The sequence below is a fragment of the Mauremys reevesii genome, linkage group 11, assembly GCF_016161935.1.
Source record: "Mauremys reevesii isolate NIE-2019 linkage group 11, ASM1616193v1, whole genome shotgun sequence".
NCBI lineage: Eukaryota > Metazoa > Chordata > Testudines > Geoemydidae > Mauremys > Mauremys reevesii.
In genome coordinates, this window is record NC_052633.1 from 64566380 (window position 1) to 64583109 (window position 16730).

General features: G+C 41.5%; 1 protein-coding gene across 4 annotated transcripts in view; it reads left to right on the forward strand.

Annotated features, from left to right (window-relative positions):
- SNX4 (sorting nexin 4) overlaps nucleotides 1-16730 on the forward strand; it is a 60846-nt gene that overhangs the window by 14645 nt on the left and 29471 nt on the right. For all 4 annotated transcript variants that reach the window (XM_039495452.1, XM_039495455.1, XM_039495454.1 and 1 more), the window contains exons 3-5: nucleotides 12751-12889; nucleotides 12973-13122; nucleotides 15374-15421. In XM_039495452.1, coding sequence (XP_039351386.1) covers nucleotides 12751-12889; nucleotides 12973-13122; nucleotides 15374-15421 — 337 coding nt within the window. The remainder of the gene's footprint in view (nucleotides 1-12750; nucleotides 12890-12972; nucleotides 13123-15373; nucleotides 15422-16730) is intronic.

Genomic DNA, 16730 nt, shown 5'->3' on the forward strand with positions numbered 1-16730 from the left:
TCTCCATAGAATACTGTCACATCAGTACACCTCAATACTTAATCTGGAGTGACCACTTCTAGGGATGAGGGCATCCAGACGTAGGCTTTTGTGAGTGGGAGAATTGGTCCTCCCTAGACATATAGAGGAGGGAGCAAGCCCTCCCATGGTGGAGGCAGCCCCCAGAAGAAACTGGGATTTCCCCAGCTACATTTGGGAATAGCAGAAGCAGGGAGCGTGGGGAAAGCGTATTCAAGGACCCTAGTGCAGGGGTTCTCACAACACATTTGGTGGCCTCAGAGTATGGCTACCAACTCTTGCTGGTGGCTGCTTTGACATTTTTCCTAAAATACTTAACTAACTTTAGGAAAAACAAATAAATATGCACATATACATATCATTGTAATTTATTTATGTAGGATATTTTTTGCAGACACAATAATAAAAATAATGTACAGTTGTCTCTAGTCTTTACTAGACCTAAACAGAATAGAAACACAAATAAGGTGCTTTGCATGTTCTTGTCTTTTTTTCTTGTTTCTTCTGCTTTTTTGGTTGCTTTTTAAAAAAAACTTGCTGGCTACTCAGTCTGCTGTGAAAAGTGATATTAACAAGCATACAAATATTACTTTTCACAGCAGACTTACTCAGCCCCAGCAAGCCCGGGGATAAGTTAATCCCTGGATGGGAGGTGGGTACGGAGTCAGCAGAGGCCAGGGGTGATGGGACACTGCGGGAGGCAGCAGAGCCCAGGAGTGATACGGGGATGAGCTTGGGGCCAGAGCCCACCACTCTTGTGGCCGGGGAATGGAGTTCGAAGCCCTGTGGCTGGAGCCTGCTGCCTGACGCCCCAGGACTGAAGCCCGACCCCATTGACTGGGAAAGTGGGGAACTTGCACCTGTTGCCTGCTCTTCCAGCTTTTGTGTCTCCAGTCTCCAGAGGGGGCAGGGTCCAACCACTGCTGCTTCTGCTTCCCTCTCCCCCCAAAATCACTGCCCAGGAGGCTGTGGCTGCAAGAAAAGTCCCTGGAGAGCGCATGCGAGAAACACTGCTCTAGTGTCTGTATGCTTGTGATGTTAGCAGGCAGCTTTTCACAACTTGAAATCTGGACGTTATTTTCTGTGTGACCCTCTGCTGCCAGGCTGGCTCCCCCTGTTCACTCTGTTCCTTTCCGCATTTCTTCCCCCCGCTCCATTCTTTCTTGCCCCATAACAAACTAAAAGGAAAAGGAACTAACCTGATGTGTATCATTCATACTGATCACTACCCTTTGTCTTTTTTGCTTTTTTAGTTTACTCTTACATACTTATTGCACTAACCAATCTAAGAAGAGAGTTTGATAGTCTCTGCCTTAAAAAGCTTACAATCTTGCTATATGTGTATATGGCACCTAGCACAACCAGGTCCTGATTGTGACTGGGGCTTTGGGTGCTACCATAACACAAATAATAAGCTAACTTCCACAAACGTAGGTATTCAGTTACTGATTAACGAGTCATCACCAAGACAGAAGTAGTATATGTAATTCCTCCTTCTCTCCATGCAGGTAGACTAAGCTTGTGTTTCTGCTGTTGAGGGCTGAGGGGGTAGGAAGTAAGGGATTGATTTAGGTGATCTCTTCTCTTCTCTCCCCCCCTCCTTTTTTATTTTTTTTTGAATACTTCTCGACTTAGTCTGTCATTTAGAGGTGTGATTCTTCCCCACATAAGTGGACTGACGAATACTAGGAACAATGCATGTTAGATTGTAATTCCTTAAGAATATTTGATGGAGCCAACCAGTCCCTTTCAAAGCTGATACAATGGGAGTATTGTGAGAAATGAAGAAACAGTTAGGTCCTTGGTCCAAATGACCCTCCTCTGCAGCCTTCTAGAATCATAGGACTGGTAGGGACCTCGAAAGGTCAGTCCAGTCCCTTGCACTCATGGCAGGGCTAAGTATTATCTAGACGAAGTATTTTATTCTAGCTTTGCCTCCTTCTGTCTTATTTTTATGTAACTGCTTCTAGTTTAATATGCCCTTGCATAGTTTATATTGATTCTCATGGGAATTGATCAGAGCTTAGCTTTATAATAGAGCATTCTGTGATCAGGAACAGTCAGCATGGATTCACCAAGGGCAAGTCATGCCTGACTAACCTAATTGCCTTCTATGGCTCTGTGGATGAGGGGAAAGCGGTGGATGTGTTATTCCTTGACCTTTAGCAAAGCTTTTGATACGGTCTCCCAAGGTATTCTTGCCAGCAAGTTAGACGTATTGGCTGGATGAATGGACTGTAAGGTAGATAGAAATCTGGATAGATCATCAGGCTCAATGGGTAGTGATCAATGGCACCATGTCTAGTTGGCAGCCAGTATCAAGCGGAGTGCCCCAAGGGTCAGTCCTGGGGCTGGTTTTGTTCAATATCTTCATTAATGATCTTGAGGATGGCGTGGATTGCACCCTCAGCAAGTTTGCAGATGACACAACTGGGAGGAGTGGTAGATATGCTGCAGAGTAGGGATAGGATACAGAGGGACCTAGACAAATTAGGGGATTGGGACAAAAAAATCTGATGAGGTTCAACAAGGACAAGTGCAGAGTCCTGCACTTAGGACGGAAGAATCCCATGCACTGCTACAGACTAGGGATAGAGTGGCTAGGCAGCAGTTCTGCAGAAAAGGACCTAGGGGTTACAGTGGACGAGAAGCTGGATATGAGTCAACAGTGTGCCCTTGTTGCCAAGAAGGCCAGTGGCATTTTGGGCTGTATAAGTAGGAGCATTTCCAGCAGATCGAGGGACGTGATCATTCCCTTCTATTCGGCATTGTTGAGGCCTCATCTGAAGTACTATGTCCAGTTTTGGGCCCCACACTACAAGAAGGATGTGGAAAAATTGGAGAGAGTCCAGCGGAGGGCAACAAAAACGATTAGGGGGCTGTAGCACGTGACTTATGAAGAGAGGAGTTTGAAGAGGAGAGGAGTTTGAAGAATGGCTAGCCAAAAACTCCAAAGGTGGTAATAAAATGTTTTTTAAGTACATCAGAAGCAGGAAGCCTGCTAAACAACCAGTGGGGCTCCTTGATGATCGAGATACAAAAAGAGCGCTTAAAGACGATAAAGTCATTGCGGAGAAAGTAAATGGATTCTTTGCTTCAGTCTTTACGGCTGAGGATGTTAGGGAGATTCCCAAACCTGAGCTGGCTTTTGTAGGTGACAAATGTGAGGAACTGTTACAGATTGAAGTGTCAGTAGAGGAGGTTTTGGAATTAATTGATAAACTCAACATTAACAAGTCACCGGGACCAGATGGCATTCACCCAAGAGTTCTGAAAGAACTCAAATGTGAAGTTGTGGAACTATTAACTAAGGTTTGTAACCTGTCCTTTAAATCGGCTTTGGTACCCAATGACTGGAAGTTAGCTAAAGTAACGCCAATATTTAAAAAGGGCTCTAGAGGTGATCCTGGCAATTACAGACCGGTAAGTCTAACGTCGGTACCGGGCAAATTAGTCGAAACAATTGTTAAGAATAAAATTGAGACACATAGAAAAACATAAACTGTTGAGCAATAGTCAACATGTTTTCTGTAAAGGGAAATCGTGTCTTACTAACCTATTAGAGTTCTTTGAAGGGGTCAACAAACCTGTGGACAAGGGGGATCCGGTGGACATAGTGTACTTAGTGTACTCTTACGTAAATTAAGCTGTCATGGAATAAAAGGGAAGGTCCTTTCATGGATTGAGAACTGGTTAAAAGACAGGGAACAAAGGGTAGGAATTAATGGTCAATTCTCAGAATGGAGAGGGGTGACTAGTGTTCCTCAAGGGTCAGTCCTAGGACCAATCCTATTCAATTTATTCATAAATGATCTGGAGAAAGGGGTAAACAGTGAGGTGGCAAAGTTTGCAGATGATACTAAACTACTCAAGATAGTTAAGACCAAAGCAGATTGTGAAGAACTTCAAAAAGATCTCACAAAACTAAGTGATTGGGCAACAAAATGGCAAATGAAATTTAATGTGGATAAATGTAAAGTAATGCACATTGGAAAGAATAACCCCAACTATACATACAATATGATGGGGGCTAATTTAGCTACAACGAGTCAGGAAAAAGATCTTGGAGTCATCGTGGATAGTTATCTGAAGATGTCCACGCAATGTGCAGAGGCGGTCAAAAAAGCAAACAGGATGTTAGGAATCATTAAAAAGGGGATAGAGAATAAGACTGACGATATATTATTTCCCTTATATAAATCCCTGGTACGCCCACATCTCGAATATTGTGTACAGATGTGGTCTCCTCACTTCAAAAAAGATATTCTAGCACTGGAAAAGGTTTGGAAAAGGGCAACTAAAATGATTAGAGGTTTGGAGAGGGTCCCATATGAGGAAAGATTAAAGAGGCTAGGACTCTTCAGCTTGGAAAAGAGGAGACTAAGGGGGGATATGATAGAGGTATATAAAATCATGACTGATGTGGAGAAAGTGGATAAGGAAAAGTTATTTACTTATTCCCATAATACAAGAACTAGGGGTCACCAAGTGAAATTAATAGGCTGCAGGTTTAAAACAAATAAAAGGAAGTTCTTCTTCACGCAGCGCACAGTCAACTTGTGGAACTCCTTACCTGAGGAGGTTGTGAAGGCTAGGACTATAACAGCATTTAAAAGAGAACTGGATAAATTCATGGTGGTTAAGTCCATAAATGGCTATTAGCCGGGATGGGTAAAGAATGGTGTCCCTAGCCTCTGTTAGTCAGAGGATGGAGATGGATGGCAGGAGAGAGATCACTTGATCATTGCCTGTAAGGTTCACTCCCTCCGGGGCACCTGGCATTGGACACTGTCGGTAGACAGATACTGGGCTAGATGGACCTTTGGTCTGACCCGGTACAGCCGTTCTTATGAGGCTGAGGGAACTGGGATTATTTAGTCTGCAGAAGAGAAGAATGAGGGGGGATTTGATAGCTGCTTTCAACTGCCTGAAAGGGGGGAAGGAGTCCAAAGAGGATGGAGCTAGACTGTTCTCAGTGGTAGCAGATGACAGAACAAGGAGTAATGGTCTCAATTTGCAGTGGGGGAGGTTTAGGTTGGATATTAGGAAAAACTTTCACTAGGAGGGTGGTGAAGCACTGGAATGGGTTACCTAGGGAGGTGGTGGAATCTCCTTCCTAAGAGGTTTTTGAGGTCAGCTTGACAAAACCCTGGCTGGGATGATTTAGCTGGGGATTGGACCTGCTTTGAGCAGGGGGTTGGACTAGATGACCTCCTGAGGTCCCTATTCTATGATTCTACGATTCTCTTGTCGTTTTAAGGCTGCAGTCCTTAACATAAGAGTAGAATATGACATGAGTAAAGTAATACTAAGTGATCCCACTTGATGTCTTGAGTCTTAATTCAATATTAGTTAAATGATATCTTGGAAGCAAGCTTTAAAGAAAGTAAAAGTACTGTCCTCCTGATTGATTAATAGAAGATGCACAGTATTGCCAGTTTCAGGCATTCAAAAATCATGAGTCATGTCTGAAAATCATGAAATATTTTTAAATTAATAAGTTCTGGGTACATTTTCTTTGCCTTCTGATATGAGTTTTTAGATTACAGTTGGGGCATGTTTTCTGGCTCTTTTCATCAACCATGGGGACTAGTGACTTTTTTTTAAATGAAAGGTTGACTATCTTGAGTGCAGAAGCTGGGGTTTTAAGAAAAACACCAAATATTGAGCTACACGATAAAATTGTGAGAGTTGGCAACACTGGGTATAACAGAACAATTATTTTAGAAGGCTGATTTACAAGGGGGAAAAGTACCATTCTCTAGTCTATTAATTATTTAAGGGCCGATCCAACATGAAAGACAAACTCCTTAACTTTATCTTAAGGAGTGATGGAGAGCCATACTGAATTCCAGCTGCAGCCTTTATTAATGTAGTATTACCAAAGCCTGGATGACTTTCTAGTATCTCTGTGAGAAGACACATTTTTCAATGATATAAAAGCATATTCATGGTTCATTTGGGGAAGGGATTAGCAGCGTTTGCAGTTGCAGACTACTGCTATCCAGAGTCATCCTTGAAAGGTGCAAGCTGGTGTGCAGATTTTTCAGTGCTGACTCACTGATACTATTGATCTTGGTCTTGAGAGGCCTCACTTATTTGGAAAGTGAGATATGTAAACTCAGGTCTTAAATAGCACTGAGAGATTGGATTATACACACAAAAAGTGATTTTTGTGGTATGGATTTTGTCCAAGAGTTGCAGTGAAACAACCACTGAATAGCTTCCCAAAGGTGAAAAGCTATTGGTTTATGCTCTAAATCATCTACAGCTATGTAAGCCTGTGGAATGATTTAGCGAGGGGTGGGAGGACATCGCAGTCGGCAGGACCTCTTCCTAAAGGGCTAGTGTTGTCAAGAAAATAAAACAAAATAATGTTGGCAGGTAACACAAACACTTCCCGGCTTGAGGTTCAGCTCAGTTTTTTGTCCCTCTTCCTCCTCTCCCCCAACTCCCCCCCCCCAACTTCCTGAAGACATTCTGTCTCCCAAATAGCCATCTGTGAAAAGAAGCAGGTAATGTTCTTGTCCCCTATCATAAGCAGAAATTTGTAAATAAGAATGAAGGTAACTTTTGTCTAATTTGAAAAATTGACAGTCCTACTAAAAATTTTCAGAAACAGGTTGTGAAGAAGACCTGAAACAGTCAGCGTAAATTTGACCACAGTTTGAATTACTGTGGCCCATATTCTGCAGGAATTCACCCTAGATTATCATAATTTTTTTAAAGGCCATAAGGTACCATTAAGAAGTTGTTTTTAATAACTTTTGCTCTTTTAGTGTATTTAACTTGTAAGGGAGCTGGGTTGCTTTTAGCAGAATTTTGACCTCTAGATCCATTAAAGAAGTAAACATACAAGAACATTGTCTGGTACGTACGTGCTTTTTCATACTGTGTGTTTCCTCTGAGACCCAATGAATTAACTCCCAAAAGATTGTACATATGTGTCTTCTGTTAGTAGAGACAGTATAATTTAAAAATAGCCCGGTACTTCAATGAAGATGAAAAGTCTGCTTGCATGGAAAAACTTAAACTGTAGAAGGAAGATCTAGGAAAACATAACAATCCAAAGCCACATTAAATGCTACACCAGGGGTAGGCAACCTATGGCACGCGTGCCAAAGGCGGCACACGAGCTGATTTTCAGTGGCACTCTCACTGCCTGGGTCCCGGCCACCGGTCCGGGGGCTCTGCATTTTAATTTAATTTTAAATGAAGTTTCTTAAACATTTTTAAAACCTTATTTACTTTACATACAACAATAGTTTAGTTATATATTATACACTTATAGAAAGAGACCGTCTAAAAAGGTTTAAATGTATTACTGGCACGCGAAACCTTAAATTAGAGTGAATAAATGAAGACTCGGCACAGCACTTCTGAAAGGTTGCCGACCCCAGTGCTACACACTGTGTTCAGTAAATATTGTTATGCTCATAAATGGTTGAGAGGGTCTGCTCTAGATCACTAATTAGTAGTAATTTTTTTAATCAAATCTTAAAGGGATTAAAATAGGAGTGGACCAAATGTGTTCTACACTCTTACAATATAGCCCACCCTCTGTAACAGGGAGGTAGTGTTCCATCAGATCAAGACAGCACTTAATGGACGAATCTGTATTCCCCATGTAGTCCGAGTGGTGGCTGATCTACTCCACTTTGTACAGACTGAAATATGGCCTGCTGGCTCCAGGCACTTTTTCAATATGGTTCTTCAGCAAAGCTTTCTCTTTCCCTCTATACCACAAATTAGAATAAAGTTGCATCCTGTTGGTGGCAGTCTTGCTTAAGTGACAGTTACAGCCATTGTAACAATATCATTCGAGGAGGCCACAGTTTGTAAACTAAATGATCTTCAGCTTTAAAAACACGCAGACTGGAAGTTTTTAATATTGAAATACTTAAAATTGTTTAAATGCAGACGACCCAATCCTGAACTCCCTACCAGTGTCATCAATGGGGAGTTACTTGCTGAATTCCATTGGGAGTTACTCCTCCATAAAAAGCTCAGGGATGAACCCTAAAGTTCTTTTGTTGTAAGTCAGTTTCTCTGTTTTGCTTTAGTACTGCTCTAATTCTTTTACCTACTGGTCACCAGCAATACCATTGATACTATAATTCAAATAGTCTTGAAATAAGTTATATTCTTCTTTCCTCACTCCTAAGGAAAAAATAACTTGCAGCTTACATGCAATGAGAAATGTTTGCTCTGAACTCTGAGTGCTGCACTGCCTTTCATACCTGCATTACAAGGGGCTGAGCTAATGCATACATTCTTTGAGTACAGCTGTGTAGGCAGCTGAAGCTTCTTAGCCCTGGTCTACACTACAGAGTTAGGTCAAAGTTAGGTCAACATAAGCTACCTTACAATGTCAGTGTATACACTACAGCCTTACTCCCTCTGATGTCGGGGTAGTAGGGCACTTACATAATAACTCCACTTCCATGAGAAGCATAGGGCTTGTGTCAGTGTAGTTAGAGCGATGCAGGGTCCATGTAGACAGCGCATTCCTTACATTGGCTGTTCCCTGAGCTGTGAAATTGACAAGAAAGTCCTCCCCGCTGGGCTGCCCCCGGTGCTGGTTTCCCTGCTCCCAGCTGGATTGTTGCCCAGGCTCCCTGCTCCCCGCTTGGAGCTGGACTGCTCTCAAGATCCCAGCTCCCTTCTGGAAGCCCGGCTGCACCAAGGCTCCCGGCTCCTGGTGGTGAGGCGAGATTCCAGGCAGCTGCCTTGCTCTCAAGGAGAGAGAGGACAAGGAGGCAGAGCCCCAGAGGCTAGCCAGGCTTCTGGCAGAGAGTGCGAAGCTGAGAGCCCCAGAGGCTAGCTAGGCTCCTCACACTGCCCCTCTTAGGTCAGTGGAAGCACTACTGGTGAGGACACACAAGCGACCGAAAGAGGGTAGTGTGGACATGAACCACCGTAATAATTACTGCGGTAGATGAAAGTCAACCTAATTTAGGTCTGCTTAAGTTTTTAGTGTAGACATGACCTTAGCGTGGAGATGGAGTGTGATGCTGTGGCAATGTTCTTGGATAAAGCTGTGGTTTGATTTAGTTCTGTTTTATAAATCTTGGCGTCTGTCAGCAATTTGAGTGTGTTTTCTGGCTTAAGTGGGGCTCATCCAGTTTTGTTTTTTAATCATCAGCAGTTTTGTGTGTTGGAATGTTTATGAATGAGTATCTTCTTGGTGGTTGTTGTTTCCTGTGGAAATCGAGTATGTGGTTTCAATTATTTGGAGTAAAGCTACTTAATCAAAAGGATGCTTTAAGCATCCTGATTAAAAACATGCTCTGCCCATATGGGGAAAGAATCATTGACTTAAAGTAACGGATGATAATGGGATAGCTCTTCGTTGTTTAAAGTTCATTTACTTAATCCAATGTTAAGTCATTAGTATAATACAGGAGCTGAAACAGCGTACAGAACAAGGATTTTGTGGTTCTTATATTTATAATGGGGCTGTGTTTTTCAGGGTTCAAATGTTGATATATAGGTTCATTGTCTTAAAATGTACCACGTAGCTTTGGTAAGATTATTGAAATTTAGTCTTGTAACTTAGAATTTTGTTTTAAAAAAATCAGATTCATGGTTGTCTTAGTTCTTTAGATACCTTTTAAAAAAAAAACCTTTCTCCACAGCTAGAAATAATGGATCGGAGCAGGTTCAAAGTTGACATTGTGCAGCTTTAAATCTGCTGGAAGAAACAGGGCACTGTACTGCTGAGTACCATTAAGTCTTTACAGCTGGTAATTCCACGGCAGAGTTAATAGTACTCACTGTAAGTTTATACCAGCAGTTCCCAGAATACATTTACTGCTGCTTAGAAAAATTAAATTTGGTCACTTAATAAAAAGCAATGATATTTTTAAATCTACTGTAGGTTTGCACATTGAGGACCCTGTTTTGAGTTTCTCTGCATGTGCATATTTCACTATATCAGTGGTGGGCAACCTGCCGCCTGTCAGGGTAATCCCCTGGTGGGCCACGAGACAGTTTGTTTACATTGACCGTCTGGAGGCATGGCCGCCCGCAGCTCCCAGTAGCCACGATTTGCCATTCCTGGTCAATGGGAGCTACAGGAAGCGGCGGCCAGCTTGTCCCTGCGGCCCACCGCTTCCCGCAGCTCCCATTGGCTAGGAACGGCAAACCATGGCCACTGAGAGCTGCGGATGGCACAATGTAAACAAACTGTCTTGCGGCCTAACAGCAGATTACCCTGATGGGCTGTGTGTGGCCTGCGGGCCACAGGTTCCTGACCCCTGCGCTATATGGTGGTTTATAGGTGAGCAACATATCAGTAATATTTTCTGGTTAAATTCTAACATGTACTGTTGCATTATAGCAGAATGTCCTGTGTATGTTAGAGGGTGGAGGTTATTTATTACATAATTATTTTATTATTAATATATGTATATATTGTGTTTCATCCCAAAGGATCCCAAAAAGCTTTACAATCTGTAGCAATACAGGTTTCAGAGTAGCAGCCGTGTTAGTCAGTATCGGCAGAAAGAACAGGAGTACTTGTAGCATCTTAGAGACTAACAAATTTATTTGAGCATAAGTTTTTGTCGGCTGCAGCCCACTTCATCGGATGCATGTAGTGGAAAATACGGTAGGAAGATATATGTATACACACACACTGAGAGAACATGAAACAATGGGTGTTACCATACACACTCTAACTAGAGTGATCAGTTAAGGTGAGCTATTATCAGCAGGAGAGAGAGAAACTTTTTGTAGTGGTAATCAAAATGGTCCATTTGCAGCAGTTGACAAGGTGTGAGGAACAGTGGGGGGTGGGGAATAAACATGGGGAAATAGTTTTACTTTGTATAATGACCCATCCACTCCCAGTCTTTATTCAAGCCTAGTTTAATGGTGTCCATTTTGCAAATTAATTCCAATTCAGCAGTCTCTCATTGGAGTCTGTTTTTGAAGTTTTTTTGTTGTAATATTGCAACTTTTAGGTCTGTAATCGAGTGACCAGGGAGATTGAAGTGTTCTCCAACTGGTTTTTGAATGTTATAATTCTTGACGTCTGATTTGGGTCCATTTATTCTTTTACGTAGAGACTGTCCGATTTGGCCAATGTACATGGCAGAGGGGTAGTGCTGGCAGACGATGGCATATATCACGAGCCCCTGATGGTGTGGCTGATGTGGTTAGGTCCTGTGATGGTGTCCCTTGAATAGATATGCAGACAGAGTTGGCACTGCGGTTTGTTGCAGGGTTTGGTTCCCGGGTTAGTGTTTTTTGTTGTGTGGTGTGTAGTTGCTGGTGAGTATTTGCTTCAGGTTGGGGGGCTGTCTGTAAGCAAGGACCTGCATCCATCTTTGCACTTTCTTTCCATGCTGCTTTTTACACACATGGAACACTCCTCAGAACCGGTTCAGAAAGCCACTACCTTTTCCACATTTAAATCCCATCTGAAGATGCGCTTCTACCATGATACCATCAAGAAATTAAGCTAAGGGGCAGTTGGGGTAGATTATGTATCTAATGAAAATAACTAAATACAATATTTTCGAGGTGGGGAGTGGAGGGAGAAGGGTTGTATTATCAGGATTTAACCAATTGCGCTGACTACTTTACTTGTATGTTGTACCTGGTTACCCTTCCTTTAGCCAGTTTGTTTTATTTTGGGTTTGGGTTTTCTTGGACTGTAAACTCTTAAATCCTCTGAATACGAAAAGGACACCATCTTGAAGTCTAGTCAACTTAGAAGATCTTTCAGGTACTACACTTATTTCTGAGGCCTCTTTAAACATCTTTGTGGCTTTAGAATTGCACTTACATAGGTGTTTTAAAATGTGTGTTTTCTCCACAGTTGCTGTGTGAAGATCCAAACAAATAGGGAAGACTGATTTTAATGATGGGGTTGAGCCAGTGAACACTTAGGCTGTGTCTACACTGCCACCTTCAGCGCTAAAACTTTTGTCGTTCAGAGATGTGAAAAAATACCCCCTTGAGCTACAAAAGTTTTAGTGCTGAAAAGCGCCAGTATAGACCACATTATCGCTGGGAGCCATGCTCCTGGCAATAAAGCTACCACCGCTCATTTGGGGTGGCTTTTTTTTATTGCTGGGAGAGCTCTCCCCCAGTGATAAAGCATGTCTTCACTACCCACATCACAACGCTGCCGCGGCCGCGCTGTAATGTGGGTAGTGTAGACAGTACTTATATCAAGCATAAGATTCAATCCTGCAAGGTGCTAAATACTCCTTTGAAGTTCGGAGGCCCTTTGACTTCTGCAGAAGTCAGTGGGACTTGAGGGCTAGAGGTCCTTAGAGGATTGAACCCACATTGCTTCCTGCTGTGAGTAATAACTTTGGTCGCATGAGTATAGTTACTCATATGCATAACTGTTTGGTGGATTGGGCCCTAACTGACTCTCTGAAGAGTGAAGTGAAATGCACAAAATAAACGAACAGGAAAATGGGGTAAGGGGGAATATCAAATCTTCCAGTTACTGGTAAATGTAAATATCTTGAGGGATACTTATACCAGTAATAGGTTTAAAAGAAAGTTCAGGTAGCTTTGTGAAATAACTTGGTGTCCCTTTTAAAAAATAATCTTAAATACTGAAGAATGTTAAATTATTAAAGTAATCACAAGTGGGGTACTATGATTTTTATTTTATTTTTTTAATATTAGGTGTCTGAATTGTAACAATTGTACTGATGGTCTTGGAAAAATATCAGTAACACTCAGTTTGGATATTTTATTTCTCAGAGCTGTTGAGTCTCAGACTGAAGGACAGTGCTCCCCACCAGACTCCCTTTGGAGGCGATACAGTGAATTTGAGTTGCTGAGGAATTATTTGTTAGTTAATTATCCTCATATTGTTGTTCCACCTTTGCCAGAAAAAAGGGTAAGAAAATTGAAACTTCAACTCACTTTGCCTTACATCTAGCACTGAGTTTAGCTGCTTTTAATTCTATTCTGTTCACACAGGCTGAGTTTGTTTGGCATAAGTTATCGGCGGATAACATGGATCCAGATTTTGTGGAAAGACGAAGGATTGGTTTGGAAAACTTTCTAATACGTGTGGCTTCGCATCCCATCATTTGTCAGGACAAAATTTTTTATTCCTTTTTAACACAGGTATTGTAGAAAGACATTCTTTATTTCTAAGTACTTCCCTCCACTTTTACTTACTTGTTCAGCTTTTAAATATTAAACACTAATAACTTTTCTTCAGTGACTTATAAATTGTTTCCTGCTCTACTTCTGCATTAACAAATTAAAGGTGGGCAAGTGTTATTAGGTTATCTAATCTATCTCCTGTCAGTACACAGTGGTGCTTTACAATGTGCCTTATAATTCTTTTTCCAGTCTCATTCTAAGGCTGTTAGGGGATGAGATTACCACATCCCTTAGAACTCTATTCCACAACTTAATGTAACTCAGTCAGGAAATCTTTCCTGACACTAAATATAAATATTAGCATATTATACATTTTACTGCATTTACTGCACTGACCTCCAGTTTGTTGGGGTTTTTGGGGGGGGGCAGCTTGGATGCAACTGACTAATCTATTAAACCAGTGGTTCTCAAACTTTTGTACTGGTGACCCCTTTCATACAGCAAGCCTCTGAGTGAGACCCCCCCCCCCCTTATAAATTAAAAACACCTTTAAATATATTTAACACCATTATAAATGCTGGAGGCAAAGCGGGGTTTGGGGTGGAGGCTGACAGCTTGAGAGCCTGAGCCTGACCCCCAGTTTGAGAACCCCTGTCTTAAACCTTCTGTGCTTTAGTTCTTGGCTATTTCATGCTCCAGTCTGACAGCTGTGATTAACAGGAATGCTCTCACTGACAGTCCTAGAGTGTCCACTCTGGGGGCAGAACAGAACTAGAACTTACTGATGTTCAGGCCACATTGTAAAGTTGTGACTGAAATTTCTTTTTTGACTCATAGTTCTTATTGAGGTAATATTATTATTTTAATTGCTTTGTGTGCCTAATAGTTGTGATATTGCATTTTACACATTGGGATGAAATTAATGAACACTTTCCATGATTCATAGTTACACACATATACCCTCCTGTACCATACAATATAATTCTTCAAGCCTATTTTGGTGTTTAGGTGGTTGAATTATTTCATTTTCGCATCTCTCACTCAGTTTTTACTTTGGCAAGCTACATCATTAGTTCTTTTTAATCTTTCTTGATACATTACAGGCGGCTGGACTTGGTGACTTCTTCTGAGATCCCTTCCAGCCCTACATTTTTATGCTTAATTCCTCCAGCTCTTTAATCCTTTTTTCTTGCTTTCCACTGAATTTTCTCCAATGTGTCAAGAATTGTCTTTGTTGTAAGTCAGGGTCCAGGACCGTGTCCAGTATCCTAGGTACAGTCTGATAAGAATTAGTCTCCTTTCTTTTGCTCAAATAAGATTGAACTTTTTGTTGTCGTCATCACCCTGCAACTGAATATCTAGTGTAAGTCTAGGATCACATTTGTCACCGCTAATAGTGATCACCACAGGAAGGTTGACCTAATGAAGAAAAACATAATTAAAACTTACAGGAAAGTGGCATGTATGTTACTTGCTTTTGCTTTCTTAATATTTTTTCTTGTTTGTGAAAGTTTCTCTATTACAGTTCAGCTTTAGAGTATTCTGCTGTAGGTTATTAGGAGGAGCATTCTGTGAACACTCTGAATGTTTATCATCTGAATTAGCCAGACAATACAAAAGATCAGTTTTAAATTTGCAATGTGAACATTGCCATCTTGACTACTTCAGTTTCTTACTTAAGTTAAGACCACTTTAAAAAAAAAATTAATGTGCCCTATTTTTGAGGTATGCTGTTCTGAAAAGTGGTTCATTCATTTGGTCTCGTTGGTCTGATGGCTTAGCTGGTCGTATAATGAGCTAGAAATCAGGCAGATTGAGGCCTCAACTCGATCTCAGTCCTGGAGTTGGTGGTGGCTGGGAACATTAAAGAAGTGACACTGACATTACCCCTCTTCTTATAAAGTGTGAATCACTCGTCAGACAAGAATCCTCTTAAGTACAAGGGATAGTGCAGCCTGCTGGTGTCATGTAGTGAAGGGGAAAAGTTGTAAAGGGGATGGTGGGTAAACATAAAACCTGTCATACAGAATGACCCATTATTCTAAGTCCAGATATTGAAAGGAGGATTTTCTTGACATACCTTTTTTAGAACTTGGTCTAGTGAGTGGGACTGAGCCCATATTTGGATGCTTGGGGTTCCCACATAACCCAAGGAGGATTCTCCAATGTCCTTTCTGCCTTGAAGTGGTGCTATTATCATGTCTCACGTAGACTGTGCTTGTTGTATGTTTGTCAGAGACAATTACTGAAATGAAACTTTTATTTCCAGGAAGGTGGATGGAAAGAAATGGTGAACGAGACCGGGTTTCAGTTAAAGGTAATAATTATATGTATTTGTGTAGTGAATGTTGTGACCCTGTGAACTGTTCTGACCACAGTTAAAGACCATAGTTCAGTGTCTCTGCAGAGTTATGCTTGCTGTTGTGTTAAAAATAGCAGGCCCATGACAAACTGCATAATTTTGACCATATAAGGAGACAGTGTAGTACTGGTATTATGTAACAGATAATTACCAGATTTCATAAGTGAGGGAAGTTGCAACAGATCAGTTAATCTGCCCATGTTTCATATTTGATGCAGTGTAGAATTAATATTAAGGATTATGACCCCTGTATTTTTAAAAGCAGACTGAGCTGGTTCAGAGTGACACTAACCTAGGTAAATATCATGCCAAAGCAGGACCGTAAAGGCCAGCTCTAAAGGTTGACAGCCTTGAAGGAGAGGGTGCTTATTTGGGGTGGTGAAGTGGAACGTGCAAATAGGAACTGAAATGCTTCAGCCAAAGCTCTGAATACAGTCCTGAATGAATTTTGAAACAGAGCCTGGGGTTTGGTATGATAAGTTAGGTACCTCAAAGAAACCTGAACAAGACAACAGAAGAGAAGCAGAGGAGGATGACCAAGGAGGATGTCTCTGACAGGACGAGTAGCCAAAAGGATCAGATAGGAGAAAGGACAGTGCTCCCTTGCAGTGGAGGTAATCCAAGATCTACTTACCTGGTTCAACTGTTGCTGAGTCTCAGACTAGATATCTTATGCAGAATTTTATTTGCTTAATCAGACCATTTGAATTTTAATTAGTTTTGAGGAAGTCACTGCAATAAATCCTTAAAGGAACATGTTCCTCTGACTTCTTATAGGAGGCAGTTGAGAAGAACATTGAACATCCAGTTAGGAGAAACTCCTAACAAGAGCCACCTGTACTCTGATTGCAGTCAGCAGTGGGAGAGGGAAAACTGGTGGAGGACAGGCAGGAATAGGTGACCTAGTGTTACATTAATACACAGGCAAAGTATGGGTGCATGGGAATTTGTTGACAGATTCAATTTTTTGGGCATAGCTATATGTACTCTGATTCTGTGGGTGCAAAATATAGTGTGTGTGAATCTAAGCCTTCACCTTAAATATATAGTCTCTAATTCTCTTGGTTGCAAAGAAAACCTTTCAAATGTGAGTATGAAGGAATGAAGTACTGTTGTCCTGAATCTGCTGAAAGCCTTAAAAATAGTTCTGGGGTGTGATCTGTCCCCATTAATCACAAGGAGGTTTAATGCTGGCACCTACTGATGATGGCAATTTGACTTTAATTCACTGCTGACTGTATCACTGGGCACATCCTGCTGATGT